General features: G+C 32.0%; 1 protein-coding gene across 4 annotated transcripts in view; it reads left to right on the top strand.

The window, feature by feature from the left end:
* Positions 1–25,233, top strand: part of Pbp95 (proximal sequence element A Pbp95) — a 225,918-nt gene that overhangs the window by 111,955 nt on the left and 88,730 nt on the right. For all 4 annotated transcript variants that reach the window (XR_015042526.1, XM_085821708.1, XM_085821707.1 and 1 more), the window contains exons 15-16: positions 5,021–5,127; positions 21,834–22,016. Coding sequence is in view for 3 of the 4 variants with exons in the window: in XM_085821708.1 (XP_085677834.1) it covers positions 5,021–5,127; positions 21,834–22,016 (290 nt within the window). In the remaining variant the exon portion in view is untranslated. The remainder of the gene's footprint in view (positions 1–5,020; positions 5,128–21,833; positions 22,017–25,233) is intronic.

Here is a 25,233-nt window from a genome sequence, read left to right as displayed (position 1 = left end):
TGAGATATCGTCAAGCTGCCGATGGTTTTGGCAACTAATTTTTATTGTCAGATCTGGTGAGAAATCAACAAAAGTTGCCAAACTTAGCAACCATTTGGTGACATTATGGTCCAGTGCCTGAATAATGGTAATTGATATTGCAATTGAACAACTGTAAATGATCCCTTTATGCAAGTGTAATCATAACTGGCTCTTATATGTAAATTCAACCATACATGCCTTCCAGTAATTTTGAGAAATGGAAGATATTGAAAATATCTTCACAGCTGGGGGGAACTACATAAGACCGTAGAGAACATAATTTGTCAGTTTTTAGTTCAGAGCTGACTTTGGAGTATTTCCACCCCAATTTTGAGGAAGAGGATCCGGGGGTCACCCACCCCTCTCCTCTCCAAATAGTCTACAAGACAGGACTTTTGGCTCACCACATATTTAGAGAGCTGTCATGCTGCCCTGACACTATATATTTACAAACATGCATGTCTTACCCAGGATTCAAACTTGGGCCTGTCAGTACTGTAGTAGGCTCTCGTAACCATTATATTGTCTGGGCGATTACATTATGTTGTGTTTAATGTTAGTAGTTTGAAGTGGTAACTACTGGTTGTGCTGTGTCCACATTGAGAAGAGCTGTACGAATACTTTAGTGGATAGTTCAGAACTGTTTCAGAAAAATAAGTTTTATCAAGCTATCATCGCTTCTGTACATTTGACAAATTACCATTGCTGAGAGTTGTTGCCATTCGTAACATTAAAGATAGTGGATTTTTCTCTGAAATTATAAATTATATTTCATATTTAAAGAAACTGAGCAATTTGAAAACATTATATGTACTTCTGAATAATTATCTTTATTGTATTTTTGAAAAATATATTTTATTTAATATATCTAATTTTTTATACACACTGGTCTTCAAAATTAAAGAATAATGACAGAAATAAAATGTGACTGATACTTAATGAAAGATGACTAATAGAAATTTGTACAAAAACTTAAGTTAACATAAATTAGAATGTTTGACAGTTATTCACAAAATATTGAAATTAAAACCAAATTTATGGAAATTGGAAAATGATGGAAAAGTCACCTCTTGTAAGAAAATTGTTTTCTTCAATATGGTGCACAGTCACCTCAGAATGCACATCTTGATTTCACAGACTTGACCAGAGTGTTGATCAAGTCTTGTAGAATTCCGCACCACTCTTCTAAAAGTGCACTTTTCAGCTGCTGGAGCATCTGGAGAGGAATTTGGCATCCTGAGGCATCCAACACATGCTGAGTCAAATTAAAGTTGGGTGAGTAAGTTGACCAATCCATTCGACTGTTATCTTCTGTTTGCAGGTATTCTGACAACGCATATGCTCGACGAGGCTGAGCATTGTAATCCATAAGCAAAAACACTGGATGAACAGCATTCTTAAACAGTCTAACTTGGGGTTCCACTACCTAATGCATATACCTCTGAGCGGTTACAGAAGCTCCTTGAAAGATTACAGCTTGGTGCAGCTATTTATCATGATTCCTTCCCAAACCATTAAGCCATGGTTGCAGAAACAGGATATTTCACTGACAAGAGAAGGCAAGTTGCATGTTTTTCCCTCTCTCCAGATTAAAGCATGTCTAGAATCACTATTCAGACCATATCTGGACATGTCAGTAAACAGTGCTCGGGTCCAACCATCTTGGCTCTATTGAACATGTACAGCACCAGTTTAAATGGGCCCTTCTGGAAGCTGGAATGAGTAGGTAGTAGAATGGCTGATTTGAGTTCCTGTGGCAGTCTGAAGATCTAAAACCAAATCTCTTGTAATCACTTCATGGTTTCTGTGATCTGACAATGACAGAAAATGGTCTTCTGATGCAGTTGTTGCTCTTGGTCGCCCTTGACGAGGCTGTCTGTTAACTGAGCCAGTGCTTAAAAAGGTGTCCCTCAAAGTGTCATATCAAACTCTTGATATGACACTTTGAGGGATATTCAAATCTTGGGCGACCTCCATTTGTGTTTGACCTCCCTTGATTCTACCAATTATTCACCGCATTTGACCTCACTTAAATGATGTCTTTGAGTGATAACTACAGAATACTGACCACTCTCAGAAACCACATTCACTTTAAACAATACTACGGACCAGAATTCCAACATGTGCCCATTGCGCGCAACATTGTCAGTCATCAAATTTTCATATTTTCATTGCTAATGTATGCGCAGAAGTGCAGTCTTACATTCAATTATATTTAATTAACATAAATAATTACAGCATTTGGCATTAGTTGCAACATTAACCTAGTAAGCATATTTTTTCTCATTTTCTCTTAATTTTGATGATCAGTGAATGTTTAAATGATTAGTTTATATAAAATATATTTAATGTCATGTATTATGTAGGTTAATACAAGAGGATAGTTTGAATATCCTCTTGTATTATCCTAGAACAAATTTACTGTATTTTCCCACTCTGCATAAAAAATATTCTTTTGTATTTTTTCTTTGTAATCAAAATTTTCTTCCTTGTCTTTTTTAATATCTATTTTGCAGGATACTTACGTATTAAATTTATTTAAAAAATTAAAAGTGTAGTGGTTGCAAATTGCATGCTGGCCATATGCATGATCTGAAGGAGCTGGCAGGCTACATACATGACCTGAAGTAGCTGGCAGGCTACATTCACAACCTGGACCGCCTTTTTTTCTTTTAAACAAAATTTCTAACTTAATTTCAAGTTTCACTTTCTAAATATTTATTAAAACATAAATGAACAATAATAATAATGCGAAAGAAAACACTCAAGTTTGTTGTGCTTTTTTTTCCTATATGTAACAAATTTCTGTTGGCTACATTTCTTGATTCAAATCTAGTAGCAGCTAAATATTAAATTTTGGGGTTGACATTTATTTCAAATAATTCTCATATGTTGAAGTAAACATTAAATACTTTCTTTTTAATGTAAAAAAGGATAAAGTCCATGGATAAAGTTTGCTGTTTTAATTACCATTCCAATATCACCCATTTGCAAACTTTTGGACAGAGTACTTCTTCGTGAATAATGCAGTGTATAGCGCAAAATGTATTCTGAAAATTTTCTTTTCACTAAATTTCATAATTTTAACCCCACATTTTGTTTTTACACCAACCATAGCAGCTCCACCATCACTTGCAAGTTCAGCCATCCCAACTTAATTTATATTCATTTATTACAGTTTTTACTTCAGAATGCTCTGTTCATCAATTTTTCCTTTCATAGTAATTATTTCCAGTAATTCCTCAACTAGTAATACCTCATACGAAAATGGCAACATATACTATGTCTGCGATATCAGTACTGTTATTACGTACTATTGAGAATTCAGCAAAATATATAATTTTTTCATTTAACTGACATTGTAAATCATTAGTTATTTTGTTAATATGTTCCGCTACTGTATTGGCCGACAAACTAATATTTTTAACTAATGGTTGTTTTTCAGGGAAGTTCGTTCAGCAGATTTAATTAAACATTTCCATCATTTGAAATATTTCTTTATATGTTTGTCTTATAATGGTGACATAAGCTATATTCTTTTAGAACTGATTTTCTGTTATTACAAATAAAACATGCTATTATGTTGTGCACAACACCAAAAAAGGACATAATTTCTTGCTTGTTTTGAAACACATGCCTTTCTATCTCTTTTATTTTACCCTTTGTTAAAAACATGGCTTTCAGTTTCACCTCTTAGTTAAAATCACAATTATAATTTTGTTTACAACTTTAAAATTCAAATAGAGTTTTCATGTGAAAGCAACTCTCAAACATTTAGTTTGTCTCCAGCAATATGAATTGCATAGCTGTACATCCATCTTAAGCTTAGTCAGTCACTAGTTTGCTAGTTGGTGAAGCTAGTGATTGACTCAAGGAAAGTACCAGATCATTGTGTGTGTGTGTGGGGGGGGGGGGAGAACAGGCAGGCCAGAGTATAAAAGTTCTACCTACTGTCGGCTAGCGAATAAATTTATTGATTGTACTGACTTCCTACCTAAGCATACAAAGTCTAATTTTTTCATTTAACTTACATTGTAAATTTATTCATTCTGGTTCTTTTTCATTCATTAGCAATCGTGCATATAAACACAATCCATATGTGTCTAATGCTGTTTATACTAAAATTTTAAATTTTCATTTTTGAGATGCAACAATTAATATCCTTTTTCCTCAGCTTCTTTTTGTGGATCTGTCGCAGTGATATTATATGCATTACATATGCACGTTTGGCTCTCTGCCAGCATTAAACTCCGTTGCAATTGGTTGCTGAAATGTTTGTTAGCACTTGCTTTCTTAATGAACACTATTGCAACCCGTTGCACAGTAAATTCGTCTTATATTGAAATTTAAAGCACTGTTAAAACATATGCATGTATTAGTAGGCCGCATAAAATTACTTCAGGGGTTGCATGAAGCCCACAAGTCATCAGTTTGAGACCCCTGCTGTAGTGTAAAGCAAATTATTCAGGAAATGAGCATATAAGAAACCTTATGTCTGTTATAATTTAATCTATTTTCTCAGTTAAATTTATAAGAGAGTTTCTTTTTCAGCTGAATTTTTTTTCAGTGATTTTCTTATGCATAGTAATTTAATTAATAAAATTTTAAGTTGTATGTGTTTATGCATATATATTTTAAATTTAAATTTTCAGTGTAAACTCCCTAAGTGCTAAACTTTATTATTTAAAATCCTAATTTCAATTACTTTATTTTTATGTTATATATATGTACATGTGCTTACACCCAGGTTCTGTTCATTGTATAGTATCTTTAGTGATTAATTATTGTAAATGAAAACCAAAATATTTGTAATTGTTAGTATATAAATATTTTATTTTAAGGACTGGCTTTTATTCAGAAATCAGGATATATTAAAATTATATGATCTTCCGTTATGTTAATTTAAATGACCGTTTATTTATACTTTTTGCTTGTAATTTTTTTTTTCCTTTCATTATTATGCACATAGTTTTAGAAAATGCTTTGTATTTCTTTTTAGGTAAATGGTCAAAAATAGCTAATGAAATGCCAGGCAGGACTGATAATATGTGTTTGATGCGAACTAGTCTTTTAATACATCATTCAAAAGGATTGCAGTTTCATTCGGTAAGCTCTCAGAATAATTGCTTTGTTGGTTATAAAATTAAATTTTCATTGATTTCTGAAATATTGCTGGACTTATGATTTTAAATTCTGGGCTATATTTTTGTGTTTTGTTTCCTGTATTTAAAATTGATACAGTTATTCTGTTTGACTGATTTAGGTAGTAGTATAATGGCTCTGATAATACGGTGGGGGGCTGCGATACTATGGTTTATGTATGGCTCTCTGTTGTTCAACACTTTAATGTTTTAGCAGAGTGTTGTTTGTAGCAACATCTATGGGTCGGACCAGAAGTGCAATGTGAGAGGCCACTTGGTCTTGGAAGCAGAACTTAAGTCCATGTCATGGGAGTGGAATCCTGTACTACTAGGACAAAAGAGCTCCTTTGCATTAGATTAAAAAATTCAGACTCTTTAAAATTTGCAAGTGTTGAATGGCTTTGCAGACCCCATACATCTTCCCCTAGCATTTTTATACTAATGAGGATGGATGACTCGTTGCCATGTTTTAACTTGTAGCCACAGCCCATCTTAATTTTTGAAAGCTAGGATTTTTTGTATGATAAATTTATGTTTATTTTAATCAAATAGGGAATCATATATTTTCTTGAAAATAAAATAAATTTTGACAAGACTAAAAAATGAAATTTTTTTATGGTGAATGAAAATATGTAAACTAACACATCTAAAAGTAAACTTCAAAAATTAAAAATTAATATGAATTTTTTAGTGCAGTAAAATTAAAGACACGTTATTTCTGCTGTAGTATAAATTCATTCATGTATTCCCCCCTTGCTATTGCCCCCAGTTATGCAGTTTAGGAATTGTATGTGTCAATTTTAATTTATCCTTGATTTCAAGAATGACTGTTCCATGGAATTTCTAAAATTCACATGCTCTGCACAAAAATTACAAGCCCATTCATTCAGCTCTTTCAAAGCCATTCATGTAAATAAGCCAGGAAATGGCAAATTAAAAATGTAAAGATACCACCTGGAGATTTGATTACTGGAAGCTGATGATAAAGGCAGGATTTTAAGAAATATTTATGGCAATGGAGCTTTTTTCTCTGCCAGGAAAGCCTAAATAATCGTAAAGATCAAATAGCAGTATAGCTCAGAATTTTAGAAAACAGGCCATTGTTATGGTTAAACAGTGATGCCTGCAGTAAAACGAAAGTAGGCTAGTGTATGATTTGCAGTTACTTTTTCATTAATATTTATAATTTAAATATCGCTAAACATACACCAATTTATAAATAGGTCTCTAAATTAATTTAATAGTTTCTTAACTTTTTGTGTTTTTGCTAGCAATAGAACTAATGAAAGGGTCCACTGAGTAAGGGGCTTATGAGTGTGTTAATGAAATAAACAAATAAGAGCTAAATACTGTGTCCTTTGGGACTTGCAATGTAATGTGAGGAAAAGTAAAAAAAGGACTGAAACCAGAAAGTAAAGTACATGGTAAACACATTGCTATTAAAATTAAGTGAAAAATGCTGATGACATCTTATGTTGAGTACTGATATGATGCTGCTACCTACTGTAAATTGCTTATCTCTAACTAATGAAAAACACATTGCATACAGTGTTGCTTGTTAAATACAATCTTAATGAATGTGAACAGTTATGATAACTTAAAAAAAATCAGATGCTACATATTATAATAAACTTTACAAATTGTTACACAGTTCAATATGTTATATGTAGTGCAATATGTTACACAATTCTACTCGTGCAATATCTGTTTTATATATTTTTCACTATTACAGTGCATGTTAGGTTTACAAATAGAATAAAGCCAAGGTGTATATACAGATATAAATTAAATCATTATAAATATTTATGCATCACAGTCATTTATGAAGTAAGAATTATGTATTAAATAAGGTTTTGCAAGAATGTGCTTGGATACATGTTGCATTTATAATATGCAAATACAGAAGCAAGACAAAATGTATGAAATAGCAGACTCAAATCCTCAGATAACATTTGTATATTAATTGCAACACGGAGAATAAATGCCGAAACTGTTAAGGTAAAAATGAGCTATTACACATGATGCAGTATGCAAAGAAACAGAATGAAATAATTATGTATAATATCTTCGTGCAACTGAAGGTATTTATATGGTGCTTAATTAGTTACAGAACATATTGTTGCTAAATGAAAAATATACTGATGTTATGTTATTGGGAACATTAAAGTTAATTGATTAAAGCATGTTGCTAAAGCCACAAGTGGTCTAGAGCTAGTGTAGCTGATGTTATTTACAAATCAGTCTAATTTCCTTGTGACAGTGAGAGCATGGGAAGTACAGGCCTTAATGCAGTATGTTGCATGCCCGTGTTTTTCAAATATTAGCATGACACTCTCAGCTGTTACCTTCCAGAGATGGTACTTTGGGGTAACTCAAATGCATAATGGTCAAGGTGTCCAATCTTACCACACATGCAAATGTCACTTTCTGTGAAACCAAGCTGATTGTAATAACTAATAAATATATCATGCAGTGAAGAACTGGTGAGCTCTGGGATGCCATTTATAACACAGCTACATTGATTTTTTTTATATGAAATTTAAATCCCTTCTGCCTGTAATTTCATTGTCCCAGTTTAATTGCCATTTATTATAAAGAAGGTAACTTAAAGACTGATTTTAGATGAGTAGTTGGCAGTTTTATACTGAGATTGCTAACATCAGCGCTGTCGAACTTATCATAGCCCGCGGGCCATATTTTCTTCACCAAACATTTCGGGGGCCAAGGAGGTTGATAAATGAAATGTCAGTTTATGTTGATTAAAAAAATATTTTATTTATACTAAAAAGAAAACTTTAAAATATTCGTAATATATTAATGAGAACATTGTGGGCGTAATTGTTTAGCAACAATATCATTTATATCCACATAAATATTTGTTGTGGAAAGTCTAATTATATCTTCAAGAGTGGAATCTTTCAAACTTTCTATATTTTGACTTTATATATTTCATATCGGAGTATGCACGCTCACAGATATATGTACTTCCGAACATTGATACAATTTAAAGTCCAGAATCTCTCAATTTTGGATATTTCTCTTTATCTAAAAATTTGAATATTTCTATTCCAGTTACTCCATGAGATGTAAAAAATGGGTCAGCCTGCAGGTCGCATAATTCTATTTGATATTTAAGATCAAGGGAGTTGCAGAGGTGCCAACTCTCCTGATTTAGGCGGGTGACTCCCGATTTTCGACAGCTCTTCCGCCAACCCGATTTACAATATATTTCTCCCGACTTTTTCTTCTTAAAATTTCTCACGATTTTTATGGAACTTGGCTTAATACTTAGTTATAAAAACAACAACAACAACAACAAAAAAAAAAGTGATTTTGAACGTCTGAAAGCAATTGAATTTTATCTAGATTATATCTAAAACAAAACCTTGTGAATCAGATAAGAACTTCTGCTTTGCGAGTGAAAGCATATACGTATCCAGAAACGTCGTTCTCCAGTTCTCCAATGGGCATCGAGCTCCACTGCATGTCATCTGATATATATTAGCTAATGAGCACAAAGCAAGCTTAAAGCTGTTAATTGGATGTTTTTTAGTTATTTCATTCATCTTGCCCTGAGTTGTGTGAGTACACGTGCCTTCGGGAAATAGTTTTAGAAATTATCATCTTGTTATGTCTGCGAGAAAGGTGAAATACTCGTGTACATTTCAAAAATCGTACTTATTTGACTTTCCTTCCATTACTTCCTCAATGAAATGTAATAAATTTGCAGTGTGTAACGTCTGTCATTGCGATTTTTCGATTTTGCATGGTGGAAGGGCGGATGTTCTCAAACATGTGCGTACACAAAAACACAAAAACAGCATAAATTGTTTTGAAAAAAATGAAAAATTAAATTTTTCTTCAGAAACAAATAATCAAAAAGTTATTAATGCACAATGTATGTTCTCTGCTTTTTTACTGGAGCACAACCTGCTACTGAATGCATCGGATCAACCTGCAGCTTTATTTAGAAAAATGTTTCCCGATAGTGAAATCGCTAAGAAATACTCAAGTGCAAGGACCAAAACAGGTGCAATTGTTAAAAACGTGGGTTTGAAAAATTAATCTTCAGTTACTGATTGCATTAAAACAGCTTTATTCTGCCTCTCTACGGATGGAAGCAATGATACCATTTCAAAACTGTATCCAATTGTTGTTTCTTTTTTTAATCTAGAGTCTTCAGAAATTGAGTGCAGTTTACTTTCTGTCCCAACTTTAGAAGGACATTCGACAGGCTTTAATATAGCACAGCTAATTATTAAAACTTTAAAAGAAAATGCAGTCCCTCTGGATAATTGCTTAGCACTTGGTGATGATAATGCACCAGTAATGGTAGGCTTGAAGATTGGTATTGCAGTCATCTTAAGAAAGGAAAATTCAGATTTGCAGATTATAAGGTGCACCTGTCACCTCTTAAATTTAGCTGTTAAAAAAGGGGTAGCTTCTTTAACAATAAATGTGGATAAACACATTGTTGATATTTATTATTATCTTGAAAGGAGTTCTAAAAGGAAAGAAAAATTGAAACAGTTCCAACAGCTGCATAATACTGAAATGAGAAAAATTTTGAAACGTGTGTACATGCTGGCTGTCTTTAAAGAAATGCTTATCTAGAATCCTGAATCGATGGAATCCACTTCTTGCATTTTTTAAAGAAGAAGTAAATTCTTCGAGATTTAAGATAAAAGGCTCTATTGAAAGTTATAAAATACATAAAGTAAATGAAGATGTAGTTACTACTTCCATTGTTAAAAATAGGTTTGAGAAAAATAAAGTAATTTCTGCACAATTCACCAATTCAACTGGCAGTTCTCAAAATAATACCACAAAATATGAGCGTAAAGCTGATACAAATTTCTCTCAGAATAAAAAAATTGCTCATCACGCGAAACATTTTCCGATTACTGTGTGTTTATCTTGTGAAGAACGAATATTTATGTTTTTTTCTTCAGATCTTAACAAAGCGTTTTGCTTTTTTTTTACAATTCATTTTGTCATCATTCGATGTTCTTAACACAGTTCTACAAAGCAGAATTCCATTAATTCATGTTTTGCAATCAATGATTTATGATCAACATTTTAGCAAAAGACATTTTAGCAAAGCTTGTAAGAGCATTTTGTGTTTTGTCTTGTAATTCTATTTATGATGTGATTTATGGTGAAATAAAAAATCAAGAAAGATGAAGATTTGGTAATAGGAGCTGCAACTACAAAAGTAGAAGAACTTTCAGAAGAAGACAAAAATAAGTTTTATCTTTATGTTAGAAGTTACTTCTGTCGAGTATGTGATTACATTCTACATAAATTTCCAGTCAAAGATGAAGTGATTTTGCATGCTAAAGTTGCTGATGTTTCTGCTCTATCAAATACATCTTTTTCTGATATAAGTTACTTTTTGAACAGATTTCCTGTGTTACTTCATTTAGTCAAGAAAGATGATGATATTGATGTTGCCACTGATAATATTGCAGTCGCAATTTTGTAGTTTACAATTAGAAAACTGGATGAAGTTATAAAATCAGATAGGATTGACACCCAGTGGAGTTTAATTGGAAAACTGAAAGGTGCTGATGGAATTTTAAAATATATTGAACTGTCTAGAATTATGTTGGCCATCTTGACAGTTCCCCGTAGTAATGCAGAATGTGAGAGGATTTTCAGTGCTGTTGCGAAAATGAAGACTAAATTTAGATCTAATATTAGTGATCACACATCAGAAAAACTATTATTAGGTAAAGCAGGCCTACGTGGCAATTGCTATGAACAAAATTGTGAAGTTTTTTTCTTAACGAAAGCAAAATCTGCCACTGTTCATAACATTTGTACAAAAACTGATTAAAGTGTGGTTTCCCCCCCCTTAAACGATGAAAGTAATAAAAATGATGCAAGAACTAAAAATTTTTTTTATGTGTAAGGTATTTTTGTGTTGCATGCATTTAAGAATTAGTAACTATTTAAAGTTAATTCATTATTAAAAACTACATTTTTATCATTTAAAAAGTCTTTTTAACATAGTGAAAAATCTCCTGATTTCTTAAAAAAATCTCCTGATTTTTGAGTGTCATATGTTGGCAAGTATGGAGTTGATATCAATATTAATTGGATCACAAAATAAATCAATAGACGGTTTAAGATCATCAAATTGAGAAAATCTTTCACTGAAATCTGTAATTAGCATATCCAATTTTGGTAGAAATATTTTTAAATTTGCTTCTATATTACATTCCTTCATTTATTCATTAAGTTTAATTGGAAAACTGAAAGGTGCTGATGGAATTTTAAAATATATTGAGCTGTCTAGAATTATGTTAGCCATCTTGACAGTTCCCCATAGTAATGCAGAATGTGAGAGGATTTTCAGTGCTGTTGCGAAAATGAAGACTGAATTTAGATCTAATATTAGTGATCACACATCAGAAAAACTATTATTAGGTAGTGATGGGCAACTTCGGTACTTTCTTGTACCCGGTATGAGAGTAACGGGTACAGACAAGTACCCAGTACAAAATATCCGTTACTCAAGTAACCGTTACTTTGAAAAGTACCAAAAACTGATTTCAAGTACCGAGTACCCAAGTAACGATTTGGAGTACCGAAGTAACGAAATACCGGAGTAACGGTTTGCTGTGCCGGAGTACCCTTGTAACGATTTGGGGTACCGAAGTACCCTAGTAACGATTTGGAGTACCGAAGTACCCCAGTAACGATTTGGAGTACCGAAGTGCCCTAGTAACGATTTGGAGTACCGAAATACGCACCTAACAATTTTGCGCACTGAAGGAACTCTGCCACGTCACCACGTGTTTGATTTTTATCTGTACGGAGTAAGATTTTGAATATCAGAAAACATGTCAACTACGGAAGTGTTTGAGGAGCAGAAGAGCGCGGCGGGTTGTTTCTGGTGTTGGGTTTGTGTAGATTCTCTTTGATGGCCAGTGGGGGTTGGGAGGATTGGCGCAGGAAGTGGATGGATGGAAACATTTTCGCTTTCGGTTGTGTCTTGTGTGCAGGTGCAGCAAAATCGATGGGTGCTCTATCAATTTCGTGAAAGGAGTCGTCCATAAATGATGAGGGAGGGTTAGTGAAATTGTGACAGTTTGTGACAAGGCGGGGGAGGGGGTAACAAGAAGTGTGACATCATATTTTGATTAAAATAAAAATGTTTAAAATCAGCAGATTGAATTTTGAAGTTATTTCAAAATTACCAAAATTTGAAGGTATTTCCTTAATTGGGGCGAAAGCAACTTTCATGTGATTTTTTTTTTTTTTTTTTTTTTACTTACATTCCTTTCTTTTCAAAAAAAAAAAAAAAAAAAAAAAAAGGCATTCAGAGTAGGTTTTGAGAATAGGTTAGCGGCAGAAATTGTAATTTTATTGCTATTGTGTATTAATTATGTTTTTTGCTGTAAACCTTTCTCTTATTTCATACAAAATAAGTGCACGAATCATTATTATTGTTATATTTACAGATGTCATTAAAACATATAGTTTAAATTTAAAAATAAAGTCTGAAATATGATCTATAACGTAGTGCTACGTTTTTGAACTGCAAGTATAAGTTTACGTAATATTGCGTGACATGTGACAAAGGGGGGGAAGGGGTATGTTGAAGTGTGACACTTTGTGACAAAGAGGGGAAGGGGGTCCAAAATGTTGCAGGAAAGTGTGACATCATTTATGGACAGCCCCAAATGAGCATAGTTGCGTACTTGAAAAACGTCGGAAGATTTTCTTTGTATGATATTGAAGGAAGGGAGAGTACACTATGTTTTTTTTTCCGGCTGTTTTGTGTTGTTATAGGGAAACAAAGGAAAAAAAATCGGAAAATAGAAATTTTGATGCAACACTATACTAAAACGTCGCAATAAATAATAAAACGTCGCAATAAATTTAAATAGAAAATTAACTGTAACTAACTGTGTAGCAACCCGATAGGATGCAGTTTCCTAAATAAATATCAGAAATTTAATGATCAATCTGTTTTAATATGGACACAAGGAGCGCATATCACCATTTCGCAAATACAACCAGATACTACTGTCCTTGTACCAAAACCAAAGTGAGCTGAACTCTCATCGATCCTCCAATAACGAATACCGAAATACCGAGAAGGGACGCATATTTTCGTTACAAAGTAGCGAATACCGAAAAGCACCCGTTTCGGTACAGAAATAACGAATACCGAAAAGTACCCGTTTCGGTAGAGAAGTAACGAATACCAAAAAGTACCCCTTTCGGTACAGAAGTAACAAATAATGAAAAGTGCCTGTTTCGGTACAGAAGTAACGAATACCGAAAAGTACCCGTTTCGGTACAAAAGTAACGAATACCGAAAAGTACCGATTTCGGTACTGAAGTAAGGGGTACTTGGATGTACCGATTTTCAGTACCCGTTACAAAATACCCGGTTCGGTAGTACCGACTCATCACTATTATTAGGTAAAGCAGGCCTACGTGGCAATTGCTATGAACAAAATTGTGAAGTTTCTTTCTTAACGAAAGCAAAATCTGCCACTGTTCATAACATTTGTACGAAAACTGATTAAAGTGTGGTTCCCCCCCCTTAAACGGTGCAAGTAATAAAAATGATGCAAGTACGAAAAATTTTTTTTATGTGTAAGGTATTTTTTTGTTGCGTGCATTTAAGAATTAGTAACTATTTAAAGTTAATTCATTATTAAAAACTACATTTTTATCATTTAAAAAGTCTTTTTAACATTGGGAAAAATCTCCTGATTTTTGAGTGTCATATGTTGGCAAGTATGGAGTTGATATCAATATTAATTGGATCACAAAATAAATCAATAAACGGTTTAAGATCATCAAATTGAGAAAATCTTTCACTGAAATCTGTAATTAGTATATCCAATTTTGGTAGAAATATTTTAAAATTCACTTCTATATTACATTCCTTCATTTATTCATAGATCTCATTGCAAAATTGAAAATGAAATAAATTATTTTGCTCCAAATTAAACCTTAACAATTTTAATTTGTTTCTAAATCGAGTAACATAAAGGCAACACACATTTTGATCTTGTCCTTGCAAGGACATCAAAATATTTAAATAATTTGTAATGTCCATTAGGAAAGCAAGTGAATAAATAAAATTTTTATCAACTAAATTTGCTGTCAAATTTTCATCGACGGCAATTTCTGTGAGAAAAAGTTGAACTTCGAAGTGCAAAGAATCTCCTCAAGCACTTTCCAGCACTTAACCAACGATCATTACTGTGTAAAAGCCGATCTCCATACTTAGTTTCTAATTCATCCAAAAATGTTTTAAATTTTCGCTGTGTAAGAGAACGATTTCCGTCACGAATTAAATTAGTAATTTTGAAAACCTTGTCCATTACGTCTTTTAGTTGTAGGGATAAACCACATAATGCCTCCTGATGGATAATACAGTGTAATATACGACATGTTATTCCTCCTTTTTGCAAAAGTCCTGCGAGCCCAATATTTTTGCCCGTCATAGCTCTAGCACCGTCGGTTAATCAATCTGCCATACTGCTCTACTGCACTTGCCATACTGCTCTACTGAACATTTTAATTGTTTGTAAATATCTTCACCTTTTGTTGTTCCGTGTAATGATTGTAATTTTAAAAGTTCTTCTGAATAATTTACAGTTCTTATAAAGATAAGCATTTGACTTGTATCGGAAATGTCTGTGCTTTCATCCAATGCTACTAAAAAATAGCAGAAACTATTGATTAGGTTTTCTAATTTATTAGTGACATGCATGCTAATCTCGTTCACACGTCGGCTAACAGTTTGGTGAGAAAGTGATACTGCTTGAAATTTTCTTACCATTTCGTTGTCATTAAATGCTTGAGCCATTTTTATGGCACATTTTTTAATGAATTCTCCATCCAAAAATGGCTCCTTTGTCTTTACTATTTCTAAACAAACTTCAAACGATGCAGCTACAGATGCTTCTTGAAACTTTGGTTCCTGATTAAAATAAATCGTTTGATGATCCAGCTATTTTTTCATTTTTTCGCTAGTGGTATTTTCATATCTCGCGTGTACGAATGATACTTTTTTCATGCATGGAAAGATAATGATGCTTCAAGTTATATTCTTTACACACAGCTATGATTTGTAAACATTCCAAACACTGTAGTTTACCATTCTTGTTCAGAGTAAATAAATAATCTATCTCCCAGCAATCTTGAAATTTTCGATTTTCGAGGTCTATTTTTCTTTATTAGTAGCACTTATATTCAATAAGTATTTTAATTAATAAATAAATATGAAATTAAGTTAATAAATTATAACACAGTCACCCCTCAACAAATTCTAGACAAGACTGCACTCACACGATTGCATGAATCAACCAAATAGCGCAGGGTAGTGTGTGCATCACGTGCACCAACCATAGATAAACAACAACCAACCACAAATATAATATGTGGTGCCAATGTTGAGCCAACCATCATCAGACGTTAAACAGATTGCTGCTGTGTTCAGCCAGGTTAAGTGAAGTTACGCTAACTAAATAGTACCTACTTTAAATTCAAATTAGATTTAAATTTTCACATAGTAAAATAATTTTAATATTAATAATAATAATTTAGCAACATAAATTTCTTCATAGTAAAATGCACTCGCAGGTCGTAAAAATAATTTGGCGGGCTGTATACGGCCCGCGGGCTGCCAATCGGACAGCCCTGGCTAACATTATTATCTGTTGCTGTTAATTTGGCAACCTGGTATATTATTTCATTGCCAAAGATTCCATTATGGGCTGGTAGCCGCTGCACCTTTGGTGTCGGATTGTTGGGCAAAGAGAGCCAAATTTTTGTAATATTTCTCATGATTGTGATTTTGGTATCTATTTCCATGAATTACTTTTAAGCTTGATGCAAAGTCCATATAAATGTTAAAGTAAGAAACATCAGATATGCAGAATCTCAGTGCTGCTAATGAGGCAGCTGGTTTCACTTGATAGTTATTATAGTTGATTTTTCTGGCCCATGTGCTTATTGTGTTCATGCTATTTAGAATGCTATATCCACTTTTGGAATCATCGGTGAAGATTGCCCTAAACTGGGTGTACCATGGACTGCACATTCGGTTATCATCTCAACCTCAGTCATAAGGCTGGGGAATATATATTCATTATTCCAGATCATACATTCACTTTTGGCCTGAAGATTTGCACAGTGGTGTTTTCACTCTGGGCCTACTAAGGAGGTATATTGCAAAGACGTTTAGGACACTGACAAGAGAAGTAGGTGTCTTCAGAAAGTAAATGATGTTATGTGGATTTGCTATGATTTTCCATGTGAGATAAAATGTTTGCTTATGTGTCAAAATAAACTATTATGCTACCATCACGGACTCTAAGAAACTACTAAAAATATTCTAAAGTATTCATTTATTAACTTAAGTAAAACATCACTCATGTAAATAACATGTCATTCTTCTTTAATAAGCCCAACTTAACTACATAAATATATATTTTGCTAATTCTATAAATTGTTGTGTTGCCACTTCCAAAAAACTAAACTAGTAATAATTATTAGTGGCCAAACGATATTTTAAAGGAAATAAGTATAAAATACAAACTGCATTCACTTGAAATCCAACAGAGGTGTTTGTTTCTTCTGTTGAGGCTCCATGTGATGCTGTCTTTGGATTCCAGATCTTGAGCGTTTGCGAGAGCATTTCAGAAGCAACCAGTTGTGTTCTATCCATACTGTTAGCCAGCTTACAGAGTTTTTCTCTAATATCCCTGATATGAGGTTGCCATTTCATCTACTGGCACCCAGGTATTTGAGTTGCCTTATGATTTTAATGTTTTTGGTGTGAAGTTTTATACTTGCCTGGGCTTAAAGCCATAGTTTGGGCTTTTGCTGCAGAGATTCCAACTAGTATTGCTGAGACTAGTTTATCAATAGATCAGTGGTAGTTTGAACATTCTGATTTCATATATTCCGATACAAATCATATGAGGCGATGATCGCTAAGAGACAGAATGTTAAAGTGAACTTTTTTGGAGCTCCACTGTTATGCTGTGTGGGGAAAGGCATGCACTGTATTGTATTAACTTTTTATATTATTGAAATAAAGAAAATTAAAAGCAGGTAAAGAAATTAATAAGAAGCATAACTAAGTCTTGAAAATAAAATCTGTTGTCTAGTGCACATGTGCATTTTTATCCGTTCTTCAGAAGCTTCTCCAGTTTTTAGAAATGATTTGCTAAAGTGTCAATTGAAGTGCTTGCAGCAAGAAGGGCCCAGCTCCACTTTGGTAGATTTTGTATTCATGGGTCTTTTGTTTTAAAAAAATCATTCTTTGCTTTGGAGTAGAAGTAAAAAATCATTTTCACCAGCTCTTTTAATAAGGACAAACGTTTAGAATATATGTTAAAAAATGAATTTTCGAAATTTTCTTAAATTTTCTGAAAATGTAAAAATTTTCAGCTGGGACCTTCTTGCTGCAAATCCTTCAATTATTTATAGTGAAAGATTGTAAAAGCTGTATGCCATATTCAAGAATACTTTTAACTTTTTGTATTATTTGCATGTATGTTTTTCATGCTCACTGTTATATTAACTGTTAACAAATCTATGGAGTAATTATAACTCTAAATAGAGTTATGATTATATCTGTTAATTTTGTCCTAGTGCAGCTTTGAAATTCACTCGCTATGGAAATCCATGTTGGAACCAGTTAGTGATACACTGTATTAAAATAGTCTTGTAAAAATTAGTTTGATTTATTTGGCTATAACAAAGCAGTAGAGAGTTATATGTTTAAGGAAAGGGATGCCTTTGTGGAGGACTTTCTAAGGGAACTGCCTTATATATATGTCACACAAGAGGGAAACCACAAAAATTCCCATGTAGCCAGCTTGTTTGCAAAGATTCCAACTCTGAATATTTATATATAAACATATATATGCTATAGTATTGAAGGGTTAGTTATATATACATGAAGGTTAAACTAAATTTTTTTAAATCTGTTTGTCAAGGTTTTTTTTTTTTTTTCCCCCTTCTTTTTTTGATAGATGGTAGGATTCAGTTATTTGAAAATTTTGGTGTGCTGTACTTGCATAGGTTTCTTTAAGTTTATATATATATATTTAGGTTTACATGTATAAGTTTCAAATTATGAAAGATGAAGTGTTGCAATGCACCTTGGAAATTTCTCCATGGTGGTGGTTCCATGGTTCCATTGTGGTTTGATAATTTTCTTATAAGATTTAGAGGTTGGAGTTGTATCATTATATAATTACAACATTTATAATAATGTATCTTTTCCTTTACAATGAAGTGACCTTGGCTTGTGAATTGTTAACTCTTTTAATTGTAATACTGGATTTAATGATGTATTTTAAGTGAATTATTATTTTTTCACCTTTCATTTTTATGTTTTTTAGTCTTTCTGATAATGCACCAGAAGTGTAGCAGTTGCACAAAGCGTGTTTAATCAGGTGTCACTAGTGCTATAGATAAAATCACAACTTCCAAAGCATAATGAAAAATCAAATCTCTTTTGCTAGTTTTGTTTAATTTGTAATTAATATATGTGAAATATGTTTTTATTAGAAAATTTGGCTCATTATTATTTTGGTCTTGATTATTAAATTAAGTAATATATTAGTATAGTTTTGTTAGGTAAGTCATCAATTATCTAAAATTTGGGTTTGATATTTGTATTGTTGCATATGTACAGGTTCGTAATAGATTGGATGCACAAGTCCGATAAAAAGTTAACAAAATTTATTCTTATCGCAAGAAAGAAAACAAAATGCTAAAATTTGTCCTCACAGGTATTCATACAGTATCACAGTATCACACAATAGCTATATTTTAAACTACTAAAATGCTAAACAGAACACAATTCAAAGATCAGAGAAAGCTAATCCAATTTCAAAATTACAGCAGCTAAGTAAACAACAACTTATTAAACAACTTAACTGAGATGTTTTTCTCCAGTTTTTATAAGCTTTTTAAGTTGTGTTAACCAATCAGGATTGAGTTCAGAGGCAGCATTTGCCGGATGGCAGAAGACTGCGTGAGTTGACTTAACTTCAACTTCTTGACGCTTCAGTTTCAGGCATCTCATTCCAAACGTCCAGTTTATACCATGCTTTTTAAATGATTGCACTTTCAAGATTTCTTCTTGATGAAAAAAAAAGAAGTCAGATGGATTAATCTTAATAAAAATTTCAGGTAATAATAATAAAAATGCATATGCTAATAAAATAAATAGCTTTATAAATTATTTAACCCTCTCAGCATTAAGGCCGGAAAATTCCATACAGAAAATTGCCTTCCACATTCATTATACATGAAAATTTCTGCTAGCTTTTAATGTATCTGATTTCAGTTTGGATGTATATTGGAAAAAAAGGAATCAAGGTACAAAATGAAAGAGTCATTTTTTAATTAAAATCAAGAAAATATCATTTATTCATGACATTTTGAGGAACTTTGAAATTTCAAGGCTAAACCCGTAACGCTCAGAGGGTTAAAGGAAAATTATCAAGTTTATTAGCAGTAATAAACCTTAATAATCAACCATAAATGATATATGGTTTATAATCTTTACAGAATAATGTAAAGCAATAGATTGTTACGAGAAAATAGTGATCGATTTCAAAATCTCAGATTTTGAATTTTTCTTAAAATATATCTACATCAATTTAAGGTTGCTCTTGTTGCCTAGTGGATAAAACGTTGGCTTCTTGAGTTAAAGATTTTGGATTCAAGCGTCACCAGAAGTGGTATTGTAATGGAGTTGTTATTAAAAAAAATATATTTACAGAAAAGAAAACATTGCCGTTAGTTTCAGAGTAGCTCAAATGCTTCTCCAGTTTCCTGAGCGTGAAGTGTGAAAACCATGCTTACCCGCAAGATACCTTAAAGTGCAGAGGTAACATGCTCAGTAGGAGGTTCAGCTTCGGCATTGTGTGCGTGATTCTTCTTTTGACATTTGGCTGACACGAGAGTAGCAAAAGCGATACTGGTACAGTCAAAAGTCTTTAATCCGGACTCGTCGGGACTTAGGCGATTCCGGATTATCGATTTTTCCGGATTATAGATCATCAGTTTAAATCTGGTAAGATGGCATGCAGAAATTATAAAATTAAAAATATGAAACCGTAATTTATAAAATAAAGAACAATTATGATCTAAAGGGTATCAAAATTTATGAAAAAAAAGCTTAATATTTATTTGTTTACTTTATTAAACATTTCTTTCAACGCTCGCATGCGTAAAGCATACATTACGCATAGCCGATATTAGAAAATTGCAACCAGAAAACTATTTGATGTGTATTTGTGATATTTATAATGAATTTGATTTAAATCATATCAAAGACAGACTACATGAAAGATGTAGTCTGTCATGTAGTCTGACATGACAGTCATGTCATGTCAGACTAGCATGACATGACTGTCATGACATTAATAAATGTAGCATTTCATAACGAGATGAAATGCTACATTTATTAATGAATTATAAGCCGAATAAAATAAAAACATCTGCCCTGATGATAAGGGTAGTGCTGATAAATCAACTTCCAATTCATTGTGCGCCGCGACGTTCCCCTCCCCCGTAGAGCAGCGTGAAATTGATAAACAGATTTCGGAATGGTTAGAGAAACAAAGGAAATGCCTTTATCCATTTTTTGCAGCAATTCCACTTTTTGTTTTCGTTCAAGTGCATTTGTCCATATAAATTATTTGCATCTCCTTGCTGCAGTCATCTCTTACATATTAATATAAACAACTGCAACACAAAGCAAGAAGTAAAATAAGTTTTAATCGAGCAGAAATTAAATCCATTTTAATTTAAAAATATAATCATAAAAAGTCAAAATACCACACAAAAATTTCCTGTTTTTTCCCAAGTTTTTGATATGAAGCGCTATCTGGTACGAGCATATGACAACTTTAAAGTGAAAGTCGATGCGCTGGTGTGAACTGACATACGCGGAAAACATTTTTTCCCGCATTGACGCTTTTTGTGTAAAGGACTAGTGTGAACGGAGCTTTAATCAGTCACAAGAAACTTCTGGTAAATTTCTATTTTCTCGAGGTTTTTGGAAAGCAAAAGCAATAGCCTGATATCTATTTATTAAATACGTGTGCTCCTGTATTTTTACTTTTTCGGCATAGCTTTCTCTTTAAACTCATTACGTGCTGCATTGCATGGGGAAATAAACAATTTTAATTACAATTCTACTAAAAATAGCAAACCAAATACAAAAACCATAACAGTATTATAAAACTATTAGTAATAAATGTTTGACCTTTTTTTAAACAGAATGACATTGCAAAGCGAATGTTACTGAACTCCCCCCTTTTTTATATCCTATTATTTCTGAAGAGTTGAAATTGAAAATTTTTATTGTTTTTGTTTTATTGTGAATAATTATCTCTGCTCAAGCTAAAGTTCAGCTATCATCACCTCTGGTTGAAAATTGTTATATTGTTGAAATTTGCATTCCACTTTTTTCAGTTATGATGAAATTAATTTTATTAGCTTTAATACCATGATTAAATTTATGTTACACATGATACATTTAATTTTGGCTTTAAATTTGCATTTTTACTTTTATACGTGTTTGTTAAAATTTAAATTTAATTTGTTTAAAATTAAAATCAAAACTAAATAATATTTTTTTTTTCTTTTTAAATATTTTTTTAGTCTGAAGATGAAGATGATGATGATGATCCGGACAAAATTTTGAAAATTATAAAACCGGTTGCTCCCACAAAGAATTGTGTATTTAAGAACAATAAACTGAAAACAATCCAAAATAATGCTATGAATACACTTTTAAATGCCATGAAAAAATTATTACCTGAATTAAGCAATGGTTTTAATTTGGTAAGTTTTTAGTATAATGTGTTATAAAAAGCAATATGATGCTCAGTATAAAAAATAAATTATAGTCAATTACTCAGAGTATTAAATTTTCTGCTATGTCACTGTGACATTTTATAATGTTACTTATGTAAATTTTAGCAAGTTATTTTTATAATATAAGTATTAAAATTTACTTCTATCACATTTTATTAGAGATTAGCAGGTGCAATTTTCCAAGTAATTGTTAATATAGACTCCGGTTAGTCAAGAATTGATGAATATAAAATCATTTGCAAAATATGTTTGAATCACTATTTAAAAAAATTTTTTTTGTTTCTTATAAATTACTAAAATATGTAACTAACTTGTAATGATGTCATATATGATAACTTTAGAAATAGTTGTAATGGTTTTCATGAGGAGGTGCAAAATGAAATACATTCATAAAGGTGAAAGTTGAAATTGTAAACTTGCATCTGTTTAGGTTTATGATGATGAAATTGTTTTGAGGAATTAATGCAAATGAAGGTCTGCAGCCAGCTACCTAAAATAGTTAACATGAAAATGAAAAAATATACAGTCAAAAGTCGTTAATCCGGACTCGTCGGGACTTAGGCGATTCCGAATTATCGATTTTTCCGGATTATAGATCATCAGTTAAAATCTGGTAAGATGGCATGATGCAGAAATTATAAAACTAAAAATATGAAACCGTAATTTATGAAATAAAGAACAATTATGATCTAAAGGGTATCAAAATTTACAAAAAAAAAAAAAAAAAAAAAAAAAAAAAAAAAAAACCTTAATATTTATTTGTTTATTTTATTAAACATTTCTTTCAATGTAAGTTGTTTAACTTGCTTCATTTTATGTGATAATACTTTCTCTTTAATTCTATAATCAGACATAATTTCTTGTTCAGTTACAAAGTTCTGCTGTTCAAATCCTATAATTGCTGTGTCGAGAATACCGACTAATTTGTCAACCGAAAGTTTTTTGTTTTCAATAACTTCTGTGTCACTTTCTTCACTGTCGGAAGCGAATTATAATGACGAGGAATTTGATTTAAATCATATCAGAGTACATGGAGATGAAATACTACATTTAGTAAGGAATTATAAGCCAAATAAAAAAGAAACATCTGCTCTGAAGATAAGGATAGTGCTGACAGATCAACTTCCAATTCATTGTGCGCCGTGGCGTCCCCCCCCCAGAGCAGCACGAAATTGATAAACAGATTTCGGAATGGTTAGAGAAACAAAGGATATGCCTTTATCCATTTTTTGCAGCAATTCCACTTTTTGTTTAATGGACTTCGAAACATACTTTCGCTTTGTAGATCCTTTACATGTTAGTAAATATATATCGGAAATCCTATTTGACATAATCGAAAGTTCAAGCTTACTTTTATAAAATTGCTCTAACAGTCTGCAAAAAATAATAAGCCAGATCCAATTTGAAGATTAAGGAACAACACAATCTGCAACATTAACTGAATTAGATAATTTTAGCTTAGCTTTTACCGTACGTTGTACCTTAAACGCACATGCGTAAACATATTATGTGCATGCACACACGCATATTCGCAGCTGTAAAAGTCTTACGCGCATGCGTAAACGCATGCGCAGAAAGTTTGTAGGTTTGAGGTTCGGATTATAGATCATTCTGGATTATAGGTGTCCGAATTAACGACTTTTGACTGTATAGTTAGTTTTTAATGAGTCCAGCTAGTGTAATTTTACAAAAACTATTTAATATTTCTATTGAGACATCTCATAATTTGGATGTATTTTTATTTGAATCAGTTATGTTGAAAAGTAGAAAAAATATTATTATGAATTATTGCTTTTAAATTTCTTTGTTTTTTACTCAAAAACAGAAAAATTGAATTTGAATAATTACACTTTTTTGAATGGCAGCATGCTGGTGCATTGAAAATAAAAATATTTCAAGCTGTGGTAATACATTTGCTGAATTTGTTGATTAAAATTGAAAGATAAACATTACATTTTACCAAATGGCAACAGTCTGATACACTTTCAACAGTATTGCCAGGAATCATCATTTTCAAATCACTGAGTTTGTTAATAAAAAAATTCATTAAATTCAATGGTTCCTTGAAATGATCCTCTTGAAAAAGACCAAGGAATTTTCAACATTAAAAAAAAGTATTCATATAAGTTTTTATTAATTTTGTTTCAATTTTGAAATGTTTCTTTTTTCATTTTAATTTTGATATGTGTAGCTCCTGTTAGGGTAACCCACCTTTCATGATTCAGTTTTGATTTATTTATTATTTCTTGATTATATCGTATATATATACTATATCTTAATGCAAAATAAATTAAATATTGCATATAAAATTCATCACATATTCAATCTGGAATAAATTACATGCAAAAACCCCAAACATAGAACACGATGGCAGACTGCAAGAAGTAGGGTCAAAATATGCTAAAACCAAAAATGAAATATGAAATTTACATCTTTCATCATTTTCATTTCCACTTTTGTTGGCGCAGTGAAAGGATTAATGAATGAAACAACCGGTTTGTGAACCAACAAAGACATGGACCTAAATTAAAAATAATCTTAGGGAAAAAAATAAATAAAAGTAATCTGTGCCTTTATCAGTCCAATCCCTACAGGCCGAAGTAAGCAATGTGGACTGCAGGGGTTGGACTGAAAGAAGACACAAATTGCTTTTATTTTTTTCGAAGATTATTTTTAAATTTTAAACTTTTAATTTGTCAATTTAGAAACAGACTGTTTTATTTATTTACTTCTTTTGTTGGACCAAACCCTTGATGATGATGCAGTAAAAGATCAAAATTGAGATTTCATTTTTTGTTTTAGCACATTTTGACCCCTATTTCTTGAAGTTTGCTGCTACGCTTCTGATTTTTTGGCCTTCGCATGTGATTTTGTTCAACTTGAGTATATGATGAATTTTAAACATATTTTTTAAATTATCTTTAAAGCAATCTTTTTATTTGCCCAAAAAGAAAAAAAAAAGTTCATTGAAGTATTTAAAAGTTTTTCTTTTGGTTTCAAAATTCCATCTTTTGTTCCATGTTTTAGCCTTTTGAGCAATTACATTCTCACCAAGGTTTTTCAGTTTCACCAATGAAGCCAAAGTGGAAAACCTATATGTTACTACAGTTACGATATTCCTAGCTTCGATTGTGGTCTAATAAAAGTGCTCAAGGTTTTTAATTACTTATTGTGAGTTTTAATT

Source organism: Stegodyphus dumicola, chromosome 8 (genome assembly GCF_044657685.1).
Source record: "Stegodyphus dumicola isolate Sdum_Otavi_A_Nest chromosome 8, ASM4465768v1".
Lineage (NCBI taxonomy): Eukaryota > Metazoa > Arthropoda > Arachnida > Araneae > Eresidae > Stegodyphus > Stegodyphus dumicola.
Note: the sequence above shows the minus strand (reverse complement) of the source record. Positions and strands in the feature narration are given on the sequence as shown.